Here is a 25,091-nt window from a genome sequence, read left to right as displayed (position 1 = left end):
TGTAATCCTTGAACGCAATTTTTAAAGGGTTTTGAATTGAAGCGTGGGTTAAGTGCTAGCGAGCGTGAAATCGGACACGACCACTGGGCACTCTTGGTGGTTCAGGGAGCACAATATGGTGCTCCGCGAGCAGCAGGTTGAAGAGTGGAGCTCCATTAGCAATACCCACCAGAGTGCCGCTGTGCGGTCGTGTCGGTATTGTGTTAGATTCTTCTCGTTTGGATCCAGGTTCAAATGTTTTTCAAGCCCGTCGATGTACAGGGGATCGATCGGCTGAAGTTGATTTTCTGTGGTTTTCCAACTTCAAGGCATGAATTCGAGCTGATATCCCATTTAAAAAGTGTCTGAGCAGACCTACACTACCATACTTATACATATGAAAATTCAAACATTTACTATATTTTTTTCAAAATATGGAATACAGATGGCACCACTATTAAGAACCAAGCATGATTCTGACAACATAAATGCGTTAGGAAAAGTGCCGTCTTAACGCGTGGGCCCACCTGGGCACGGCCCGGGGGGCCTCAAGCGAAGAGGGAATCGTAAAAATGAAATCCGGTCAAAATTTTCTACAATTTGCCAAGTATTAGGGCCTCAAAAAAAATTTGGCTCGGGGTCTTCAGACGGCCCCGGTTAGGGCCACACATACAATAAAAAGTTATGAGTATAACACACGTTCTAGCTTATGTACGGTTGGATAGAACTAGTATTTCAGTGTGATTTTAGTTACTTTGCAAAAAGTTGGGAAAAAAAAATTCTGTCCCGTATATTTTACATAATATATGGTCTCAAAGAATAGCAGTCTAGGTTTGATCTGTTAGTGTTACTGTCATCTGGCGATAAGCTTGCAAACTACTCATACACTGTTTATTTTTTTTTTGTTTACCATTTCTAATAGTAACAGTCAAAGCCGTCTGTATTTACGTTTCGGATGCTTCGGGTCGATTTCGGAATAATAATTGAACCGTTTCCCCTTGAACAGACATGGGTATCGTGAGCATATATGTGGTCAGCAAAGCCGGAGGTATGATATACCAGTATGACCACAACGTACCAGTCATGGAGACTGAAAAGACTTTCAGCTACCCTCTGGAGTTCTTGCTGGAGTACCAGAGCAATCGGATCCTGGTCAGTTTTGGTCAAGCCGATAACATCAGAGGTTGGTGGGCGACCTTTTCATTATAAACGCAGTAGGCGCTACTTTTAAAAATCACGTTTGGTTCATCACTTCGATTCTTATAAGCGACTGATTCTAATAACCGATAGCCTTTCTACGTTAAAACAGCGTTTTCTTTTGCTGATTTGGTTCTTATAAGCGGTGGCTGCTGCACTCACAAAATACCGCTTGCGATGTGGCCATAGTTTGTTGTGATTTGGCGCTAAACGGCTAAGATTCTGTTAGCAGGGTTGCACCAAATTTGACAATTAATTTTGTTTGATAACATTGACGCTTTGGGTTTTTTTTTCAAATCTTTTCATCGGCGACAATAATGTTTTTCAAGCCAACATGCTACCGTTGTATAATTTAGCACAGTTTAATTTCTTATTGCCATCATTGTCGTTGTTATCACTGGCGTTTTAAGTCTCGTTATCATGTTTGTCATCATTGAGCAATAGGCAGAAGCCCTGTTCGCCATCATGCATTCTTTTGCTCGTGAATTTCTTCATGGATGAAAATTTTTCAATCGGACGAGAAAAGACCAGTTTTCGACAAAAGTCTGCATGATACCTGCAAAAGAAATTATAGTTTGTTGCCGAAATCAACAAACATGGGCATCTTTTTCTCAGCCATCTCGTTATGCCTGTTGTGGCTTTGTATTTGTAATGTACCCCTTGCATGGTTCCGAACAGTGACCGTAACAAAAAATTCAGTTGGCTGTGGTTGCTGGAATAGGAATACAGAATCCAAATGAAATGGATCGGTGAATCACATGGCTAGGGCTTTCTCTTGGCTTCAGAATTCCTCCTTGCAAAATTCTAGCTTGTCGAATTGCAGAATTTTATTTTTTTCTGCCATCTTCTTGATTTTCATGATGTTAAAGGTGTTTGGCAAGGAAAATAATTTTAAGTCACCAACGGGCAAAAACCTCGGCAAAATTGGAAATTCCAAAATTTGGCACAACCCTGCTTATGGAATCTCCACCAGCTAAATAATAATTAGTGTTTGTAATACATCGCCATATCATGTTATGCCAAATTTTTTGTGTTGTATGGCCGAGAGAATGTTTCATTTATTGTGTTGATGCAGTGTTTTCATGTTTTTATTTTAGCTAAAAGGGAGAAAAAAAGTCCCGATTTGAAATTTAAAAAAACGATTGAATATTTTGCAGCCAATTATGTAGGAAAGAAAAACAGAGTTGTCACGTTTTACCAATATCCATTTACTATACATCCCATTTGACCAAACGGGATGCATGGTCACCATACTACTATGAAACCACAAATGCACCTCATTTATATTTCTCTGTGAATTTTCTAACGAATTGGTACGTGCCGGAGTGTGCGTGTTGTGAACCTAACAGGAAGTTTCTGTGTGGTGCTGCCATCAATTTTTCTATGACAAAAGTGTAATGATCAAATAATTGCATCATTTTAGGCCTATTGCTCTCTGTGGGGAGACTTTTTTAATGGGGAGATCAGCCTGTATTTGCATCTCAAAGTTGAGAACCACAGAAAACCAACTTCAGATGGCCACCACCGTGGTAACGGTGGGATTCAAACCTGGGTCCTCATGATGCCAGTCTGTCACTATCAAAAGAACATCAGAAAAAATTCTTTACCTATCAAACATTTACCAATAGATGATGCCTTCATTTCCCTCTGAACTCCACTAGTTGGAAATTGCCATGTGGCAAATTTCCATATGGCAATTTCCAACATATATATCGCCAATATATTTTTCAATATATATCGCCTATGGCAATATATGACTGGAGTTGGTGTGCGGTAAAGTAGTCTGTCACTATGACCACCACAGCGGCGATAGTCGCCATACTTGCAAATAGGATTTTTTTCCAGATATAGTAGCCATCCGGTTATGGTTATCAGAAACCCAGAGTCCTGATGTGATCATATTAGTGGACGAAGACTTTACATGCCTATCTACTACGAAATATGGCAGCATCTAATTTTTTTTTTTTTTGATTTTTCGTGATGAAATGGATCGGTGAATCACATGGCTAGGGCTTTCTCTTGGCTTCAGAATTCCTCCTTGCAAAATTCTAGCTTGTCGAATTGCAGAATTTTATTTTTTTCTGCCATCTTCTTGATTTTCATGATGTTAAAGGTGTTTTCCCTGACATATTACACTGTTTTGCTTCTGAATTTAGAATTGTGGGCAATGAGGTGAGCACTCCTGTGGGGCATCCCCTACCGTTTTTCTCACAGCTAATGACTAACTCCATCAGTCCGGCAGATTGAAAAATATTCCCTTTTGGTATAAAAGAATGGTTATACACTGCCATTGCTTAGTTAATTTCTTTGCGTGAAATGAAAGTGTTTTCTAATTCCATAGTTGGCCATCTACTCCTGGCTGTTAATGGAGCTCCTGTGAGCGGTCGAATGCTACCTGACGGCAGAGACGTATTTGAAGTTTTGGAAAAAGAAGAAAACTATCCGATTGATCTCAAGTTTGGACGACCTCGGCTTGGAACAAATGAAAAAATAGTTTTGGCGAGTACATTTCACTCGTGAGTAAATTGCTCGCATCAGCCATAAGTGTTTCTATAAAAAAAAAAGCAAATGTATTGACACATTTTTATGTGAACTGATCAAGTTGGTGAACATGATCCTTGGCATGATCTAATATATGACATGTTATGCTTAAAAGCATTTCAAATGTTGGATATTAGCTGAGCTATTCCCTCACTGGAAATTCTTTCTAATGCTTTCTTTTTTTTGGGCAAATACGGTAAAAGTTTTATATAACAAGAATTTCACTATTATGATTGATATTTAGTGCATGTCATCAAACTCATGTTGAAGATGTTATGGTAAATGTGACGAATCAGTTATATGCATTATAACTGGTTAGGCTATTATACATAATCACTGATCATCTTGGTAATTTCAATAAATTTATCACTTTTATTGACAATTATGCATAATACCCAGTTACCATTATTGGTAAATGCTAAAAAATTATCAATTTTATTGATTATGTACAATGCTAGTCTAGTGTAGTAATCAGATGCTTGGTCAGTCGGGGCAAGTGCATAGTTTGCCGCACCTCTTGTTATGTTGAAGGAGAGGTTATAAGTTGAAATTTGCTCCCCGCCCTCCCACAGTTGTGGTCCTACATAATACCCTAGTGCAAGGGTTTTCAACCTGTTGTGCCTCTTTCCCTAATCTCCATTTATCTGCGGCTCCTCAGAGTAGTTCAGCAAAGAATCTCTTCGAAAAACCTCTGTCTGGCTGTCATGTCGTGGTACCCCTGACAAAGGTTGGTGACACACAGTTTGAGAACCCCCGCCGAGGTGTAATTGATGAATTGGACAAGTAACCTGAATATGAAAAAAAAAATTCTAAAATGAGTTTCGGTAGTGTGTTTTATATAGTCAGACCTTGATATAATGAACTCCTATTTAATGAATTTCACAACCCAACCGGTTTTTTCTTCTTCCGAATCCTGTCCCTGTGTGAATGTGTTTAATGAGAAAGTGAAAAAATTTCTTAAATTTAATAATTACTAAACGGGAGTTCTTTATATCGAAGTATGATTGTGAAATTTACCACACAAGTAAGAGTTTATTATATTGAGGTCAGATCATAAAACTCGTTAAATAAGAGTTTGTTGTACTGGGATCTGATTGTATACATTCAAAAACTTATAAAAATTAGTTAAATTCTTATAATTTTCAAATGAGAGTTCATTATATCGGGTTGTTATTGTAAAAATTGTTAAATGAGTGTTCGTTATCTAAAGGTCCAATTTCAGAATTCGTGAAATTGGAGTTGATTATAAAAGTTATTTTGGGGATGTCTGAAAAAATTCATTGAATCACACACACACACACACACAGAGTTCATTATATCCAGCTCAGACTCACTAGTAACGGTCATCCACATAATGAATCTTTTCATGGCATTTGGGCAAATTCATCCTATTTACCAATATGAAATGGCAGTTATGCATAATAGCTGTCAGGTGTGATGAATTTAGTATGATTTATCATGGCTTACCAACGATGCTTGGGTATAATGCATTTATATATATTATGCATTACAGTAGATAAAAATTATAATCTTTTCTGTTATCTATTTTCAAGAATTTATGAAATTTGTCAACTGCTTGGGTATTACGCATAATCGCTGGTAAAAGTGATACATTTACCAACCTTTCCAAAATGATCGGAAATTATGTATAATAACCAGATTTATCATATTTACCATAACAAAGATACAAAAAAATATATGTTTATAGTGAACAACAAAAATTGGTACCAAAAATTCTCGAGAAAAAGCTAGATTTTCATTCCCTTCAATTAGTCTTTTACAAAGTAGACTACTGGTGGTTGCCCTAAGATTTTGCCCAGTCCCATGCAATTTTCGTGAGGCCTCTAAAATGAAGATATCAGAATGTCTAGACGAATTAAGATGGAGACATCATTTTCAGGGTTTTGCAATAATTATGCTAGAAAACTGCACATCAAAGAAATAATACTAACACGTTCATAAAGCCATGGAATTAAACAGAGTGCGAGAAGACCACAAAGGTTTAGATCAGTGATTCCCAATGTGGGCGTTAACGCCCCCTGGGGGCGATGGAATATTCCAGGGGGGCGGTAAAAGCTATGGGTATAACATGGGATCCTATGGGTTAGATTGCGTTGGGGTCAATGAGGAAAAAAAGTTCTGAAGGCAATAGGACAAAAAAAAAAAAGGTTGGAAACTATGGTTTAGATCAGTGTTTCCCAAAGTGGGCAATATTGCCCCCTGGTGGGCGATGGAAAGGTCCAAGGGAGCGATAGAAGCCATGGGTATAACATAGGATCCTATGGGTTCACTTGAGTTGGGGGGCGATGAGAGAAAAATTTCTCTGAAGAAGGGGGCGATGGAACAAAAAGTTTGGGAAACTATGGTTTAGATCATAGTTTCCCAAACTTTTCATTCCATCGCCCCCTTCTCCAGAACTTTTTTCCTCTCATCGCCCCCCAACTCAAGTAAACCCATAGGATCCTAAGCTAAATCCGTAGCTTCTATCGCCCCTTTGGACCATTCTATCGCCCACTTTGGGAAACACTAGTTTAGATCATAGTTTACCAAACTTTTTGTTCGGTCTCCCTTCTCAGAAATTTATTTTTCCTCATCGCTGCCAAACTCAAGAGAGCCGGCCCATAAGATCCTATACTGAACCTATAGCTTCTACCATATTTCTGGATCATTCCATTGCCCCCCAGGAGATGATATTGCTCCCTTTAGGAAACATTGTTTTAGATCGCTAGACACTTGGAAAATGAAAAACCATTTAAAGCTATATGCAAAAACGTTTTTGGAGTTCGTATCTTGCTCGGTCAATAATAAAATGACTCAATGTTCAATAAATTGGTAATGCAGATAAAGCAAAAAATTTCAATTTGCTCATAATGAGTAATTGGTTATAGCGATAATATTCCTTACTATTGTCAGCTCTCGTCATAATTGATTTTTACTGTACTCTGTGATTTATATCTCTGTTTCAAATAAGGATTTTTTAGAAGTTAAAGACATTATACATTTGTAAAGAACAGAAAGTTGAGCACTGTTATTGTGATGTATTTGCAGATTGTTTGCTATCGCCTCTCAGTTATCTCCAGAGCCTCAGTCATCTGGTATCGAAGTTCTAGAAGCTGACACATTCAAGCTCTATTGCTATCAAACAATCACGGGTAAGTGCTATGCAAACCAAAACTTATTTCAAGAAACTACTGCTGCTTCTGAACTGATCACAACCCTGGTTTATTGCTACTATGCTCAACTCACCTCTTTTCATGGGGTGTATATCTACCTGGCCGTGTGCAATTACATTTAGTGAAGTTAGAGTTGTTATCTGCATTTAAAATTGCAAGTGAAGTGTCACGATTGCATATTTGCACCCTTGCAGGATTGTTTGCTCTAAGAGAATATGTAGACATAGCATGACCACATTCATCCCACCTCACATCTTTTGCAAGATATCAAAACATTCCCTAATGATGGGCAAACCTGGGTTCCTTTATGGGTTATATGCAGACAAGTGGACTTGTCTGTAGATTATTAAGTATTCTTGTTCACATTATGCGCATTCGTGTTCACATTCATTCAACCTGGCTGTCTGGAACAACCACAATGGTAGCTTTGACCCTAAATTGTACTTGGACCTTGAATTATATTTAAATTTTGTTATTTTATAACCTGATATATATTTTCATTGCTATTACATATAACTAATTCAATAATATAATTTTTTAATTCCATCCAAATATGCAATTTTAAGCAGCTACTTTTTTTTATTTTGATGCAACAACCACTCAATGTAACATCCATTTTCAGTAACCATTCCGGTTGTTATAATGAGTCTCTATTGTATTTCAAATACAATTTTTTCTCTAAGGAGTTTAAGAAAGACTTTCTGTTAATATTATTACTGTATGTGTATCTGACAAACTAATATGAGCTACTTTATTCTGTCTTTCTGCAGGCATAAAATTCATTGTCATTGCAGATCCAAAGCAAACAGGTGTAGAGGTTTTGCTACGAAAAATTCACGAGATTTATGCTGATTATGCTCTGAAGAATCCTTTCTACTCATTGGAAATGCCAATTAGGTGAGGAAAATTCTTTTATACCATCTGTCGGTGATTTTAGAATCTCATCATTCAAATATGTAAAAGAGTTAAATGAAATAATTTTTCTATCCAATTTTTAAACAAATTTTTTGTGACAAGGCATTATAGGATTCAATTGATGACTCAGATTTGATTAGAACAAGGGTGGGAACCCTTTTCTCACCTCTGTTGGTATCGGAACAAATCTCATGCACGTCACACACACATAAATTTTTTTTATTGTTGCTCTCATCTAGAGCTGGGTCCATACCCCCAGCACTACAGTGCTTTGATCTGTGGAAAAACCAGTTTTTAAGGCGAAGCTGAACACAGTGTGATTGATGTGGCAAACAGTGTGTATCTTCCCTCTCCTTGGATCTAGATCTACTAGGAGTCGGTACATCAAAAGAAATTGGCTCTCAAATCAAGGATTGAAGGGGTATAATTAATGGTGTCAGATTTTCCACTGTAACTTGTATGTAGACATAATACCCATTTTAAATGTATTTCTCAGATTTTACATGATGATAGGTCACAGTTCAGAGTATCATGCAATGTCTCTTTTTTTCTAAATATTTACACGATTTTCCATAATGCAGGTGTGAACTTTTCGATACAAATCTCCAGACAGCATTGGAACAATCTGAAAAAACTGGTGTGAGCAACGTATGATAAAGTATACAGCAAAAATCTTATGTGTACAGAAAGTTATCACCAGTATTTTTTATGTTGAAAATATATGAACTGAGTTTTTTTTCTTGTAAATGTGTAAACTAATTTTCATCGAATTTATGTTTAATTATATGAAGCAACTGTTGAAAATGGAGAAAAACATTTATATTTATGTAATTATTATTCAGACGGAAATATGTTGCCAAAATTATTTGCTAAAAATTTCAGAAAAAGTATGAATTTTTTTTGGATTTATAAATATATTGCATATACTTTATACACAAATTCATACTTTGCTTGTGCTTGGTATGAATACTTCAGCCATACTCATCTATGAATGTAATAAAAAAAAATTTCAGGCTTAGATTATTGATAAAAATAAACTGTTACCATATTTTTCTCAAAGAAAATTTTTACTTGTGTTTCAGAATTTGTTTATATTTTCAGTTTGAAATGAATGTACATTATTCATTGGCAAATTAGACAAGAAAGTTCAACATATACCTTGTTTTTTTTACTTTTGCGTGTTCATTTGATTTCTTTTTTAAGGTACACAAGCACAGTGAAATCCTTGCCATATTATTATGAAAGTTTTTTTAAATGACTAAAGTGTTGTATATATACTTATGAAATAACAAACTAAAGAAATTACTATATATACTCGTGTATAAGCCCGAGAAGAACAGCATGCAGGTTAGTTTTAGATACTTTAATAAGCTTAGAATCTGTTAAAATTCAATTCTGTATAACTGCATTCATATCCAAAAACAGCTGTTGCTACATAGCTGATTTCTGTACATATATTAATCCAGACAACAAGCTCTAATGGAATTTTTAATACAGCTTAAAGTGATTTTTTTTAATGGGAAAAAAAATCACATTTTCTGGTCATAGCAATTTTATTTCCTTGTTATGGAAAGAAAGAATACATTTCGGTGGAAAATAATTTTTTTTTTAAACATACATCAAATGTGGCACATGAAAAGTCTCCATAAAATAAATTAGTGAATTGTAAATGCAAACAGAAATTGATAAATCTTATGACATAATTGCATTGTATAAAAGAGCTGAATTGAACATAGTTTTTCAAATCAAATGGGAATCACAGTATAAAGTTTCTTACTTTTTGCTTCTGATTACTGAAAATTAGCATAAACTGAAAAACAATCAGACTGGGCAACTCTAGTACAAAAGTTGATGGTGAAAATCAAATTTCTCATTTGCTGAAAAAACAAACAAAACATGTTCTTATATGGTGAGAGAAAAAATTGTTTTGAAAGGAAGTGTATGAAAAATATTTCAGCATTCCAAGACCACATCGATACAAATCCTCAAACTTTTGAGACTCTGATTATCGAGATTCTACTGTATGTATACATTTAAATAATATAAATTCTATCTAACTGCATAATGTTTACCTAAAATTTTATAATGCCAGCAGAAACTATCTCGCAGTAAGAAAGCGGTGGGTTTTCTTGTATCAGTAAAATTAATATTTATAAAACATACAGGTATAAACAAAACACATTCACTATCCTAAAAATAAAAACACCTATTAAACTCTTGAACAATACAATTTCGAAGAAAAAAAATTGGACCAACAATAAAGTAAAAGAAAGCCACCTTCAATAACTATATATACATTATAATTCTTCGGTTCTGCTTAAAATTTCACTTTCTATGTATTGTGGCAAAATCACAGTTTCCAATCACAAAGTGCAAAGTTCCTTAATGACAATTTTTTGGCTATGTTAATACAGTAGAACCCTGTTACATCAGAAGTGCTTGAGAGATGTTTCAACCTAACTAGTGAATTGTAAATGCAAAGAGAAATTAATAAATCTTATGACACAACTGCATTGTATAAAAGAGCTGAATTGAACATAGTTTTTCAAATCAATATGGGAATCACAGTAGAGTCTTGATTATTTGAGTTGAATAGTACTATATTCCTTGCAAGAAGTACTACATGGAAATATCCAATGCATTTTTTGCAGGATAATATTTATCTTTCGTGTAACTGCTGTTTTTCTATATTGTAAAAAAAAAATTGATTTTAAAATACTTGCTAAGTTCCCCGTACTAATTCTGAATAACTTAAATGCTATTTAATTGATATTTTGTGATTTTTCACAATTACTTTCACAACCATTGTCTTGGAGATGGGGGGTTCTTTGAAATAAAAATCTATGTAAGCCCTCTGGAAGACCCTAAAATTATTTCAAAAGTCGTGAACCCATGGCAGCTAGCACAAGAGAAATAGGGTAATCATACTATTCTTCACATTCTTAATCAAATCTCTGCAATTTCTGACAAAATAATTATGAAATTTTGCATATATACCAAACAGGATGTGATTAAAAAATGATAGGATACATTAATATTTTAAAATTTGTCAAAGAGATGGTTAAGCTATTGTTTCCCTACACATGATGGAAGGCAAAGAAAGTATGCCTGCTTCGTTGAGTAGGGAAGAAAATCTCCTTTAATATGGGCTAGAACAAGAGAGGGACTTGACAAATTTTAAAAAAAAATCAGGGGAAAGCCCCTTCGGAAAAAAAAATTGTTTCATTACTTTTCCGCAACTTATTGACCTCGCCTCTATGCATTAGTGCATATGCTGACATAAACACAGAAAATTTTGAGTTGTCTCCAAGGTAATAATCACACATTTTTTCAGTCGCCATTGTATGACCAGACACCTCGGATTTAACAAGCCCTGGGCTAGAGGGGAAGTAAAAACAGAAAATAGTTCAGTATAGTCAGCAAAAGCACTACTTTCTTACAATTCAGTTGAGTTGGTGACCATTATTCTCGACAGTCTAAGAGTGTCATTTGATAAACTTGTAGACTTAGTGGGTGTCAAGTTAGTGAAATTTCATTTGATCTCCGCTATCACAATTTTTAAACATTATTTATACCATGTGCATGTATTTTATATAGTTGAACACTTCCAACCAACCATCTACAAATTAACAACAAAAAAATTATCTGGAATAATCCTGAATTACACAGTGAAAATACATAAGTGTATCGACGTGTTTGTTATATGTGAGTGAGCAGTACAATTGCTGAAATTTACGAAAACTTTCATTTTTTAACTTGAAAATTTTGATCTAGCTTTTTCAATAATCTCTAGCTCAAAAGTTTCAGATATCATCCGTGTTTATCTGTGGCTTTAGTAGTCTGCAGGTCGTGCCATTACTTTCCAAAAAGTGGAAAGTGACCCTACCCCCCCCCCCCCAAGGTACGAGGAAGCGTTTTTGACCAACAAATGGCAGAAAACTAAGATATATGGGAGAAATATCATGAAAATATATAAACTGGGGGCAATTTAGTAAAATTAGTTGTGACAATATAGTACAAATCATAGTTGACTTAATCAGGGTTAGCTATCTTATTTGGATTTAGGTTCCTCCACCCCTTATTGAATTTAGTATTATGCCAACCATGAGAATTATAAATGTTGAGTTATTGAGGTTCTACTGTAATAGATACTTAGCATCACTGGGTTCTACTGTACTTACATGGAAGGAATGAAATGAAAGTAATAACTGGTCAACTGTCTCGACTACATAGCTTAGAATTCAGGTCTATTTTTACAATCTTCCCTTTTATTTAATTTCCAAATGTTCAAATTTATTTTAAGCTCTTCAAACATAAAATTTACATTAATGAGATCAGTATTTAGCTCATTTTAATAATAATTACCCTGACCAGTATCGTTAAAAATGGAATGAAATATGACAGGAATGATTGATCTATTTGTGTTCCGATTTCTGGAATTTTGCTACCTGAATGACTTGATCTAAACTTGGTGGGCATTTCATGTGTTTCAATATGAATTGGAATATTTTCATTAAAATTATAGGAAAATAAATCGGACGTGATAATATTTCAAGCCGATCAGAATAATTTTTACAACATCACATACACATTTTTTTTCTTTTGGAAATTGTGTCGAATATGCACAGCATACGTATCAGAAGAGATGTTCATCTCTTTCAACTCTGGCTTATTTTCTTTGGTTATCTTAATATACATAGCTCAGATCCATTTCACCGTAACATTTTCCAGATTATCAGATTTCTTCATTTGTTCAGCATTGACTGCTTCGTTCGGTACTGCTGAGAGAGGTAATCCACAATTTGATTGACTAAGGGAGGGATAATATTGGAAATAGCAAATCCATGACATAATTATTCCTAGTACAGAACCGGATAGAACATCTGCAAAAGAAAGTTGGAAGTGAATATCTGGCAATAAACATATCTTAATTTTCTCAAACACTTTATTCACACATGACATTTTCTCAGTGGGTAATAGGTACACTTAAGAGATCAATTATACAGAATTTATCATTGTGTATGGTAACAATAAGAAATTTTCTACGACCAGAGAGTAATAAGATATTGTTATGCAAGTGATTATTATACAGTATTTTCACTATTCAGGGTTTCCTGTAACTCCTATATAATGCAGCCTTATTTCATCAAACATTCGTCATAGGGGTATGGTTCCAATTTAAAAAATGCTCAAAATATGTTCAGAAATGACCCTGTACCAGTTTTGTGAGTGAAAATACAGTGTGTAAAATAAAATCTAAATTTTTATATGCCCCGGTCCTCTTAACTTTCAATAAGAAAACTGTTTACCCTGAAAAAAAGGTTTTTTTTTAGCCCAACAAAAGATGCCCCATGTTTTTTACTGCAATATTTGTTGAGATAGTTGAATTCACAAATTGGAAAAATGTGTGAAAAGAAGCGCCGTTAATTAGTTTATGTTGTTCTTTCGCAACTTTTCTCTGGTTTTTGAACTCAACTATATCAGTGCATATTGCACTTAGAAACATGGATATTTCTGGCCTCAGAAAAGACAGGGTAGCAGCTCTTTAATTGGGTTTTGCAGGACGGTGTCCATATAAACATTTAGATTTTTTTATTTTGTAACAAACTGTATTTTTACTCTTGAAACTGGTAAAGGATGATTTCTGAACACATTTTGAGCATCTTTTCAAGTGGAACCATACTTCTACAATGAACGGTTGATGAGATAAGAAATTAACATTAGGACTTACCTGTATATTAGCCATGAAAATTGAACTCACCTTGCCAGTGGTGATGGTAGTCACATGTTCTGCTCAAAGCAACAAGAAGGGCAAAAAACATGGGACACAAGCTTATCACTAATCTCCAAGATTCCCCTCTACCCCTTACGGTGAAAACATGCAACTTCCCACACATGTATAAAGTGCAGTACATCATGCTGGCAAAGACAACTGCAAGAAATAAGGAAATATTGTTTTGATATGAATCATACATACAATAAGAAAATTGGAAATCTTTTCCTTCGGATCATGTAACTTTAACACTTTTGCAATTTCTTTAAAAAGTTATTTAAAAAAAGGCCTTGTTCTGATTCAATGGATAATTTTAGAATTTTTATTGTGCCATAGCGATTTCATACACATCAGAGCTAACTTGGCTGAGACCTTTAATTTAAAGTTGGTTTTATATAGGGTGGCCATTTGACCCGTATTTTGTAGGACATTCTTGTTGTTTTTATGGATGGTTCCAACGTTCTCTTAAAAATGCCCCCTATTTTAAATAAAGCTTATACTTGAATTCACAATTTGTACTGAAATCAAAAATTGATTCATTGACCACTTAACTAAATGGTTAACTTTATATTCAAATGAAATTTTATATTTAAGAGGCGGTGATTTCAGAATGTCGTATTATAGAGATGATTTTTAGCAATTACAGCAATGAAATAATGTGGATGAGAATAATGATGAATAATGTGTATCTACAAGGATGAGAATAGACTTGAACAAGCTACATCTTACTGTCCTATTCTTATTTTTCAGGTCTTAACAACCATTCTAGCAGCTGGGCAACAAATATTTCCCACTTATCATTTCAAACCCTTGGCATTTCCTGACTGACTTGTAGTGGAAAAGAAAATAACACTTGAAATGCCACAGAAATGGCATAGTGACAGGGCCGTAACTAGGCTGGGGCAACAGGGCACTGAAGCCGAATGGAGCGCCACAAAAGCTTACACTTCTTTTGCATAAAAATAACCCTTTCAAGAGGTGCCCCAAGGAAAAGTTTGCCCTGAGAAGACACACTATAGCCCTGCATAGTGGAAAAAAAATTATTTGATCCAATACCAGCATACTAGCAACCCCAAGAATTTTCCTTCGTTTCTTAGACATGGTATAAGTTTAAATCTGCAGTCTAATCTGGCTGCTAGCAAAATATGAATTGATTCAACATGCCTATCCCTATATCACAATCATCTGATGTAAATATACTCACAAGAGGAATGTCCACTAGGGAAGCTCTTCAAACCTTCGATGATTTCATCTTTGTCTCCAGTACAAGGCAATGTTATGTCACCTTCACCAGTCGGGAAACAACGATAAAAGAAATCGGGCCTAGGTCTGATCAAAAAAGAGATGAATGATCAATCATGATACTTCAAACTGATAAACTATCAATACAATGGCACAATAATTATGAAAACAGAACAGATTAATCATATTTACCTTCCAACAACAAGCTTAATAGTGTTTGTAATCACCCCATTGATACCAAATGCTAATGTCAGACCTACAATGAAAAAATAATAATTGTGACAATAACTTTATTCTTGATTTACAGAATGTTTTTGTTCAAAATTGTTCATAAAAATTTTGCATGCAGACCACAAAAAGCAAAAAAAATTGTCAGCATGTACCTACCCATAAGAGCCTGAAATCCATCTCCCTTCTTTTTCAAAGCAAAGTTCAAGAGATAGATAATGAACAATGGCACAATAGTTATAATTGGCTGAAAACAAAATGGATCATAATTCAGGAATTTGAAGGAAAAAAATTAATGTCTTTTTTTTAGCAACACAGTTACTATTCTTATATGTTTTCCAAATAAGGCAAGAAACACTGAACAATTGAATATAAATGGAATTAAAGGTTTTAATAGAATTCAAATGACTATCTTTCAATTCAATTTAAGCAATACAGCTGATGAACTGAAGGTTGATGCACTCACTATTAATGAGTGTTAGCACTTCAATATCAAAATTAATTTTTTAGCAGCCTGCAGAAATATAGCCAACGTGTAAATCTCTCACGACAGATCACAGAAGCATTTGAGAAGTGAATCAGAATCTGCTTTGAGTCAATGCTTGTTAAATAAATAAAAATATTTTGCTGAAAGCCAATTTGTGGAAGCCAAGCATGGCTTTTGCTCAAGGAAGAAACAGTCATAGATAATGCGTGTGTGTGTGTTTTTTTCCCTACTTTTTTGGGACTCAATAACTCCTTCCTATGTTAAAAGACATACTGAAATGAGAGTCAGAAAATTCTGTCATCCTTAGAATCCAATTTAGCAATCACATTTACAAAACTGTATTTCAAGTCATCATGGTGACCTGGTGCTTGAAGCTATATAGAGAGAAATGGTCTCACCCTCCAACTGTTCATATAAAGTAGGCCTATAGAAAACTGGATATATCAAGCGGAGATGGATGAGGTTCCGAAAGGAAATTTTCATGCCTCTGTGGGGGAATCGAACCACCAACCTCTCACAATCCCGGCTCTTTCTATCATTAAGCTACAGAGGACTGACATTTTCTTCCCCTAGAGCAGTCACTCCCTTGCAGTCTTTCATACTTTGTATGAACAGTAGAGAGTGATGTCTTTTCTCTCTATATGTCGCCATCTGGGGGGCTATTGTTGTTAAGAGCTATTAGTTGAGTCAACAGGCTGTCTATGTGCATTCTCATTCAGCGCACATATACGATCTAAGGGAAGAAAATGTTGTTCCTCTGTAGCTTAATAGAAGAGCAGATCTGGACAAGTGCAAGGTTGTCACAGCAAAAAAAAAATTTGTATTGGCGCCTAAAATTTCTTTGTGTAGTTACTGAATTGCAGGCTCAGAGCAGCACAAAATATATAAAATTTATATCAGCATATTGGCCAACATGAAAGAGGGTCACTATATCCTGGAAAAGTAGAAAAAATAATTATTTTTTACCCTTTTCTCTCGGTAAGAATTTTTTTCTGGAACCTAGATTTTTTAAAAATTTGTCTAGCCCTGTGGTAAAGAACTTGTCTGGATTGTGAGAGGTTGGTGACTCAAGTTCCCCACAGAGACATGTGAATTTTCTTTTTTGAACTTCACCCCATCTCGGCTTGGTGTAACCTGTCTTTCATACTTCGAACTATAGGGACCCAGTCAAATTTGTTCTTTAATGTCTAAAATGCATTCCACATCATCAAAACGATCGGGTTTTTTTTTCTCCAGATTCATTTCAATCAAAAAGAGACTTAATTGGACGTAAATGCTCCCAGTATGTAGAAAAAAATCTGAGAAACTGCTGGTATTATTCCCAGGACACATGTAAAGCATCAAATTACCCATAGAAGATAAGTTGGCACATAACTTGGTCTTCTAGGATTTTTATACAGCCAAACCTCATCTGGCTGTATCTTCCTTCGAAATGGTTCAGCATATTCTGTGACCCTGTTAAAAAAATTTAATACATTGAACTTTCATGCATGTGACATAGTAAATCAAAAAAAATTACAGCATGGCAATAAACAAAAATCATTGCATGTCTAAAAGTCATTGATCATATTCGTCGCACCACGGTCATTTTCTGTATGTGAGGGCTAATTAGACTGGGACATACAATTTATTAGAGATTCCGAATGGTAGCCTTTTTTCATACTCACCGGGATGTTGGTGCACTAACCCCTCGGTGTGGAAGTCCCTGTGGTAGCAATATTTTTCTGTGGTCAAGTTGCCATATCTGTTGTACCCCTGTGTCAAGAAAGTTTTTGACAAGGATGAACCAGATATCAAACTCATGACACCTTTAAACATCCTTTGGTACTTTAGGAAAGTATCTTATTGGCCTGGGCTACCACATCCACATGTCTTAAAGCCACATTTGAGTCAGACATAAAATTATTTAAAATCATTCTTAACCTCAAATATAAAAGATTTTCAATTTTCCGGCAGATTCTTATGCCTTTTAATTTCTTTGTGCTTTTTCTGGGCTTTAATTTATTAAAACCTTTTAATTATTCCTTATGTATGCTTTTTTGGCAGAGACAGAGAGGGGGATGTTAGGGGTAATGTCCCCCCCCCCAACAGCATAGATGTGTGTGGGCAATCTAATACATATGTGTGTATATGTTACTGCTAAAGCCCAAAATCTGCCAGTTTGCAAATTGGCCAATTTTGTTGTAAATTTACCTGGCCAGCCAGTGTCGGAATTTTGGGTTTTGGACAGCCAGTTCGTGAAGTGGCTGGAGATTCTCAGCCAAAGTCTGAAAAGAAGGCGTTATCTATCGCCAAGTTGGCATATTTTTATGTGATAATTGTAGCCACATTAGCTATGTCAACGCATCGCATCACGGTCATAATGCAGTAATCTTTTCTTTTTAATTTAACTATATGTTTATATTATTATGTTAAATAGTTATTTCTCTCTCTCATCACATGGAGCTAATACAGCTTCTATATGAAGCTGCATATCACACGCTGGCAATGAAAAAAAATGGATTTGGCGCCTACCAGACCATCTTACATTAGCACATTTGAGCTTAGGCCACAGATCTCCGGCCACAGATCTCCAGCCACTTCACGACCCGTAGTGGATGTGCTAATTGAGTGGTCATAGTGACAGACTTGCATCGTGAGGACCTGGGTTCAAACCCCATTGTTGCCATAGTGGTGGTCCGTCCGAAGTTGGTTTTTGCTGTGGTTCCTAACTTTGAGGTACAAATGCAAGCTGATCTCCCCATTAAAATGTCTCACCACTCAAAGTAACAGGGCTACAACAGTACAATTATTCAATCATTACATTTCACTCATAGTTAGAAAAATTAATGGCAGCACTATGGACATAACAAGCATTACACATAAACAAACTCCAAATTAGGTTCACAACAGGTACCAAGTGCGTAGCCAGGGGGGGGGGGGGGACTTGGGGGTCTGGTCCCCCCCCCCCGAAATGTGAGAAAATGACCGAAAAAAGGGAAAAAGATGGCCAAATCCATTGTTCTGTCACTTTGGTCCCCCCCGAACGAAATTTCTGGCTACGCCCCTGACAGGTACACACACATATTCCAATTCATTGGAAGTTTCACAGAGGAATATAGACAAGGCGCATGTGTGGTTCAGTAGTAATAGTCATTTCACGAATCAGCCGTACAAAGCCAGAAAAATAACGTCATTTCTGAAAATCAGACCTTAAATTTTATTCGTTGATAAATGAATACAAATGAAAATTTTTAATTATCCTCACTCGAGGAAGAGGGCGCAAAAGGGCTCCAGGCTGGGGAGACCCCATGGGGAAGTTGACTCATTTTGGGGGAAGCGGGACGTTGTTGGCAAATCCGTTTTTTTGTGTAGCTTTGACATTGTAAAAATTTTCTGTAAGTTACTACTTTACTGCACACCCACTCTGGTCATATACAGTGCCGTCTTAAGGCACGGCCCGGGGGCCTCAAGCAAAGAGGGGCCTCACAAAAATGAGATCTGGTTGAAATTTTCGAGAATTTGTTTGGTAGGGCCTCAGAAAAATCAATTGGCCCGGGGGCCCATGATACTCTTAAGACGGCCCTGGCCATATATTGCATATGGTAATTTCCAACCACGTGGGAAATGAATTCACCATCTATTAGTGGTTACCCCAGACTCACTATGTAAAGAACTTGTTCTTGATACTCTTGTCTGGATTCGAACCCGTGGACTTTGACGGTAACCTTCAAAATTGAAGACAAGCATCTTACCACTGCGCCACTCAGGCTTTATCAGTTTTCATAGCATTCTGATGAAGTGGGTCAAAGTAAACAAGTTATGATGAGAAGAGATATAAAAAAACGGGGTACTCCTTAGTAAAACATAAATATAATTTTAACATGAATGTATATATTTCATTACATAAATGTGATGCAACCAATCAACAAAATTATTCAATGAAAAAAATCGAAATATTAGAAGAGAACTTGGGGGGGGGGGGGGAAAGAATGAACATCTAATGAAAATGCCTCATGAAAAATACATTGTTTAAATACGCAACTTACATGAATATTATACCAAGCATTATACGCGTAAATATTTCAATAGCTATGTAATGTTTACTTCTACCTTCATACATTTTTTTTTCTCTTCGACGTATTTATACGGAAAGAAAAATCTTTTAATCGAGAAGCTTAAATAAAAGATGAAATTTTAATTAAATTTATCACATCTGTCCCGTTTCCTCTCATGTTTATTCGGTTTTGCAATTGGATCCTCAGCTGCGATGAAATAGGGAGAAAAAAAAAAAGCTTTAAATGCCACAACATATGTTTACATGTTCAGCTAATGATGCCGTGTTGATAAGGAGGAACTCGGAAACGGGCGTATCGCTGAATGTTTTCTTTTTTTTTAGAAAAATAAACTGGAAGTTATATATTTTTGGAATATTACAACGTCGAGTGTTTATGCTTTTCAATTTGAAAAGGAATTGATTAATTTGATGTGGTAATAAAGGATAATCATTTTGAACATCGGGCTTATACTGTATTACTGGAGGGAGCATCCGGCTCCCGCGACGGCAGTGACATCGAATGCAAGAAAATCACGTGACTCGGTGAAAACACAGTTCGTTCCTTAGAGGAGAAATACTTTATTTCTCCTCGATGGTTCGTTCCCGGCACTTTGGCCATTGAAATGTTCATTCAGTCTCTAATATTTAGAGTGACCATACGTCCCGTATTTTTCGGGACAGTCCCGGTATTTGCTGTTATTTTGGCCGTCCCGACTTTTTGGCAAGAGTGTCCCGGTTTTTCCCGTATTTTACACGAGGCCTACTTGAATTTTTATTCTTTATTGAAGTCAAAGATTGACATTATTTTTCAACTCATGAATTATTTTATGATAATTACAACTATATATGAGAATATTAATCTCCCACATTTGATTGAACGTTTGTCTTTCGTGGAATGCATTGTAATCCACTGCAATTTGCAGTAACGCATCATTTCCCGCCATTGTGATTTTCCCGCAATTTCAGCAATATTGTGGCGTCGTGTTTGGCGATAATTGACGATGTCCCGTATTTTCCCGTATTTGGAATCCCAATGTCCCGTATTTCTCTCGAGGAAATATGGTGAGCCTACTAATATTGCGTTTTAAAGATTAAAAAAAAAGATAGAGAACTCATCTCTAAATATGAAAAAACATTCAATTATTTATTTCATTAATACTGGATAATTATTTATTTCATTAATACTGGATAATTATTTATTTCATTAATACTGGATAATTATTTATTTCATTAATACTGGATAATAATTTCTTTCATTAATACTGGATAATAATTTCTTTCATCAATTCTGGAATGTTCTTTCAATAATTCTGGAATCCTTTATTAATTATTATTTATTTGATTAATTCTTTTGAATTATTTCTTTTATTAATGCTGAAATTATTTCTTTCATTGATTCCGTAATTGTATCTCATTAATTCTGGAATTATATTTCGTTAAATAATGCTGGAATTATCTTTCGTTAATGCTGGAATTATCTTTCGTTAATGCTGGAATTATCTTTCGTTAATGCTGGAATTATCTTTCGTTAATGCTGGAATTATCTTTCGTTAATGCTGGAATTATCTTTCGTTAATGCTGGAATTATCTTTCATCAATACTGAAACTATCTCTTTCATCAATACTGAAACTATCTCTTTCATCAATACTGAAACTATCTCTTTCATTAATTTTGGAATTTTCTCATCGATGCTGAAATTATTTCTTTTATTTATTGTTTTAAACTCTTATTTATGCCGTAAGAAAATAACGGGAGATTGTGTGTTCTCATCAAGTCACATGATCTTATGGCGAATGATGTTGTGGACGACGTTCTCAGCACTGCCATTAGAACCCCTTTTCCCTTTAAGTATACTTCCCTTACCCCTATATATAGCGACTAGAATAATAACCTTATGTAGTCGCCTTACCCCTGTATATGAAAGCGTCTTACTGCCATGGCGAAGTCCGCTGACGTCATACTCTCTTCAGTAATATAAGCTCGATTATTTAGAATCAAGAGATAATCATACTGTATCTCTAAGATACAGGACATAATTGTTCGAGTTGAGATAATTGATTCACATGAAAATGTTAGCTTTCTCAGAATAATTTATCATTGCTCATTCCGAATGAGAAATTCGTCCGGAACGACGTGATAACTAAATGTTAAGAAAAGTAATCACTTCTGTCTTGTGGATAATGGTCCAATATAAGTTCAGGTAATTTGCATGACTTGGCAACTGTGAATACCAGTGCAACGCGTGAAATAAATTATGATTTGCTGCAGATTTGCTTTCAGATTTTGCTGTTGAGTTGAATTTAAATTTAGTTGAATCTCTATTTCCAGAACAACTGGTGACCCTTCGATGATGTTCCGCATTTGAATTCAAAAAATATGGTTGTAATTATATTTTGGTTCATATTGTCATCTGGTGAGGAGTTTGAATACTTAAGTTTTGTAAGCACACCGTCAGATGGTAGCACCAGTTCGATGAGAAAATTTTACTAACCCTTCAAGTTGTTTTTCAAATTTTCCTGATCCGCGTTTTAACTGCCTCATTGGAAATAAAAGCATGTAAAGAATCCGAAACATTTCAGGATGACCGAAATGAAGCAGATAAAATTTTACCAGGTATCTCGGTATTGCTGCTCCACGGAGCCCCTCGAAGAAAATTAAAAATAACAGTGAATTTGAGAAAAAATACTAATAAATATTTTTAACTAGTAAGAATAAATCAATAACTTTGATTAATAAATAAAACAATTGCCTACGGGACTCCGCCACGGTATATACCAAAAAAGGGCTTCACGTGTCAAAAAATGTTGTGCACCGCTGGGTAAAAGGGTCTCCTACTTGTAAACATGGTAAAAAACTTTCTTATGTAGAAATATTATTTGTCCATTGATTTTTTTTTTATTCGAAATTTTTGCCACATATATTTAATTGTGTGTATGCTATCCTATGTCAGAATAAAATTTTACATAGCTCCAATGTACTTAATTTTTCAGAAATTTTCAAAAAAAAGCATTAAAAACAGCTTGAGTGTATGATAAAGTTGCATGAAATTAATGTAATTTAATAAAAAATGATTTAAAAAAAAAGAAATCTGTTCAGTTCGTAAAATGTTGAAAAAGATTGAGATTTTTTTTCATCAACTCAATCTTATTCAAAATCAAATTTTAAAAATGCTAAAGTTAAAAAAAAAAAAATGTAAAAAAAATTACCTCCGCATCATTTATTTTTTTATTTTCATCATTTCATGAACTAAACAGTTTCCTTTATTTTGAATCAATTTTTATTCAATTTCATTGATGTCATGTTATTTTATCATGGGCGCAATCTGTTTTCAATGTGTATTTTTAAAAATTTGTAGACACTTTAAGTATTGGCGATCTGTGTAAAATTTCGCACTGGCATAGGATAGGATATACACAATCAAATATATGTGTTAAAATTTGAAATAAATCCATGGAAAAATAATATTTCTACATAAGAAAAAGTTTTGTTGTGTTAATAAATAGGAGACCTCCCCCCCCCCCCCCCACAAGTGCTTAGGTCAATTTCTAAGCTTGTACGAAGAGTCAAAACAAAAAAAGCAAACGAACACTGCTTTTTTTTTTCCTGCTAAATGGAAGAAATACACACGGAACATGAACAATAAACTCGTTAAGAATTCGGGTGTTTGCTGGCAATGAAATAATTTAATCATTTAAAAAAGGGAAAATTTTTAGATTTAAAAAACAACGTCCAAATAATGCTGTAAAAATAGACTCTTCATTTTCTCTCTCCCCGCCTCCCGGCCCCCTTCTTTTCCTCCCTCTGAGAGAGAGATGAGCAGTTTGAACTCAGTTTGACATGAACCGTCAGTAACAAATTGTATTTTGATTAAAACTGTGTTGGACCTCTGCAGTGATGCAGATTCTAGAACAGCGGGATCCGAATAATGTAACAACTAAGATCAATTAGTAACTCTACGTGAATATTGAAGATTAGCCTTTTAATGTCCAATGTTCCCAATGTCCCTTTGGAAACAAATCGGTTTTATCAATTGGAATAAAATACTTTTCGTTCATGGAAACACTGAAAATTCGCCCTCCACCCTCCCAAAGGTGTGAGAAAGGCCGCTACTAGAAACGAATATTTACTCCGTCACTCGGCGCCAGTATGCTACCCGTTTTGGAACCCCCACTCTCGCAATTTTGAACGGGAAAAGAGTAAACTCCGATAAGTAAATTCAGCGCCCTTCCTGGTCCACTGCCCCAGTACCGTCTTAAGGAATGGACCCACCCGGGCACGGCCCGGGGGCCTCACAAAAATGAGATCTGGTTAAAATTTCCGAGAATTTGCCTGCTAGGGCCTCAGAAAGCTCACTCGGCCCGGGGGCCCATGATGCTCTTAAGGCGGCCCTGCACTGCCCGGGGCAATAGACTTCCTTAGTTGCTGCTTTGGGTGTGAGATTCTAAACTTAATTTACAGCAAGGGATCTCATACTGTGGGTCGTGACCCTCTGGAGGGGCCATGTAAGGGAGGTCGTGAAAAATATTCAGAAATTTAAACTCCTAAAATAAATTTAACCTTACTTTCCAAGCTACTTATTATCCATGAACGCACCCACTAGTCAAAAGTAAAGTACGCAACTAATAAATCAGAAACTACAGGGTGTCTGAAAAAGGGGGACTCGGGCATTAAAAATGAAAATCTTGAATGAAAAAAAAAACAATTTCTTTTCACGTTTGCAGACAGCTCCGTAAAAATCTAATTATGTATAATGTTTGACGCTTAGCCGGTCAATTCGTTGGACTCAACTTGTCACGCTCAACTCGTTACGCGTCAACTTGAAGCAGCTTCAATTCGTCGTAACGTCGATTCTTCGCGTCGATTCATTAGGTACATGTTCCACGCGATCTTATATCACATTATATTACATGTAGTTTTTTTTATCTTATGCGTGAAATAAGAAACATGAGAGAAGAAAAGTGTTCACACACTCTTTAGTAAAAATAATTCTTTTATGTCATTTAAAAAAATTATTCAATATTAAAATTTCAAATGGCATTAATATCTCACTATTTAGTACCTTAATTAACGTGAATTGCATTTATAAATACAGTTTTGATTTTTGAAATTTTAAACGTTAAAAAATTGAATTTTTCAATGATGAAATTTCAATATTGCGTTAAAAATTTCGGTGTTTATGGCACAGTAACTTTTTTTTGTATTTAAAAAATATTAGACGAACCCTCAAGATTAAAATAAAGGTAATATCTTCTTCAATATATGGTTCTTTGAGTAATTTAATTCAATTTTATGACTTTTTTTCTTTGCATATAAGTATTCTTTATGTTCAAATGACTTTTGATAAAAATCCGAAAATGAAATAAAAAAAATTTAATTCTTGAAGTGTTTATTCTAATTTAAAATTAGATTTCAGTTGTGCTTTTTTTCGCATTTGTAGGATATTTGGACCAGACTCGTAGCCAGAAATTCAATTCAATTGCCGACCTGATAAAGTAGTTGGAATAATAACATCGAGATGT

The 25,091-nt window shown here is 35.2% G+C and overlaps 2 protein-coding genes across 2 annotated transcripts; one reads left to right on the top strand and one right to left on the bottom strand.

Moving 5' to 3' along the window:
- Window positions 1-903: 903 nt before the first annotated feature.
- On the top strand, window positions 904-9,114 carry Trs23 (trafficking protein particle complex subunit 4-like protein Trs23). The gene is made up of 5 exons (XM_089243833.1): window positions 904-1,162; window positions 3,518-3,692; window positions 6,766-6,869; window positions 7,661-7,787; window positions 8,387-9,114. Exons 1-5 carry the CDS (start codon window positions 988-990, stop codon window positions 8,457-8,459), a joined length of 654 nt encoding a protein of 217 aa, XP_089099959.1. The 5' UTR covers window positions 904-987; the 3' UTR covers window positions 8,460-9,114.
- A 3,268-nt stretch (window positions 9,115-12,382) lies between these two features.
- LOC149076264 (phospholipid phosphatase 5) lies at window positions 12,383-19,846 on the bottom strand. The gene is made up of 7 exons (XM_089243832.1): window positions 19,564-19,846; window positions 16,885-16,990; window positions 15,208-15,295; window positions 15,013-15,076; window positions 14,783-14,907; window positions 13,567-13,737; window positions 12,383-12,688 (listed from the first exon to the last, which is right to left on the bottom strand). The coding sequence occupies exons 1-7, from the start codon at window positions 19,635-19,637 to the stop codon at window positions 12,507-12,509; spliced, it is 810 nt and encodes a 269-aa protein (XP_089099958.1). The 5' UTR covers window positions 19,638-19,846; the 3' UTR covers window positions 12,383-12,506.
- Window positions 19,847-25,091: the final 5,245 nt, after the last annotated feature.

This window comes from Pholcus phalangioides, unplaced genomic scaffold (assembly GCF_987345545.1).
Source record: "Pholcus phalangioides strain wild (caught in Gottingen) unplaced genomic scaffold, Ppha-v1.0 ptg000015l_1, whole genome shotgun sequence".
NCBI classification, from domain to species: domain Eukaryota; kingdom Metazoa; phylum Arthropoda; class Arachnida; order Araneae; family Pholcidae; genus Pholcus; species Pholcus phalangioides.
Note: the sequence above shows the minus strand (reverse complement) of the source record. Positions and strands in the feature narration are given on the sequence as shown.

Coding starts and splice junctions, on each gene's coding strand:
- LOC149076264 (XM_089243832.1), bottom strand. CDS start 19,637: ATGTATGAAGGTAGAAGTAAACATTACATAGCTATTGAAATATTTACG. Junction 16,991..19,563: donor ATGCTTGGTATAATATTCAT/GTAAGTTGCGTA, acceptor TTTTTTTAACAG/GGTCACAGAATATGCTGAAC. Junction 15,296..16,884: donor TGCCAACTTATCTTCTATGG/GTAATTTGATGC, acceptor TTTTGTTTTCAG/CCAATTATAACTATTGTGCC.
- Trs23 (XM_089243833.1), top strand. CDS start 988: ATGGGTATCGTGAGCATATATGTGGTCAGCAAAGCCGGAGGTATGATA. Junction 3,693..6,765: donor TTGGCGAGTACATTTCACTC/GTGAGTAAATTG, acceptor ATGTATTTGCAG/ATTGTTTGCTATCGCCTCTC. Junction 7,788..8,386: donor TCATTGGAAATGCCAATTAG/GTGAGGAAAATT, acceptor TCCATAATGCAG/GTGTGAACTTTTCGATACAA.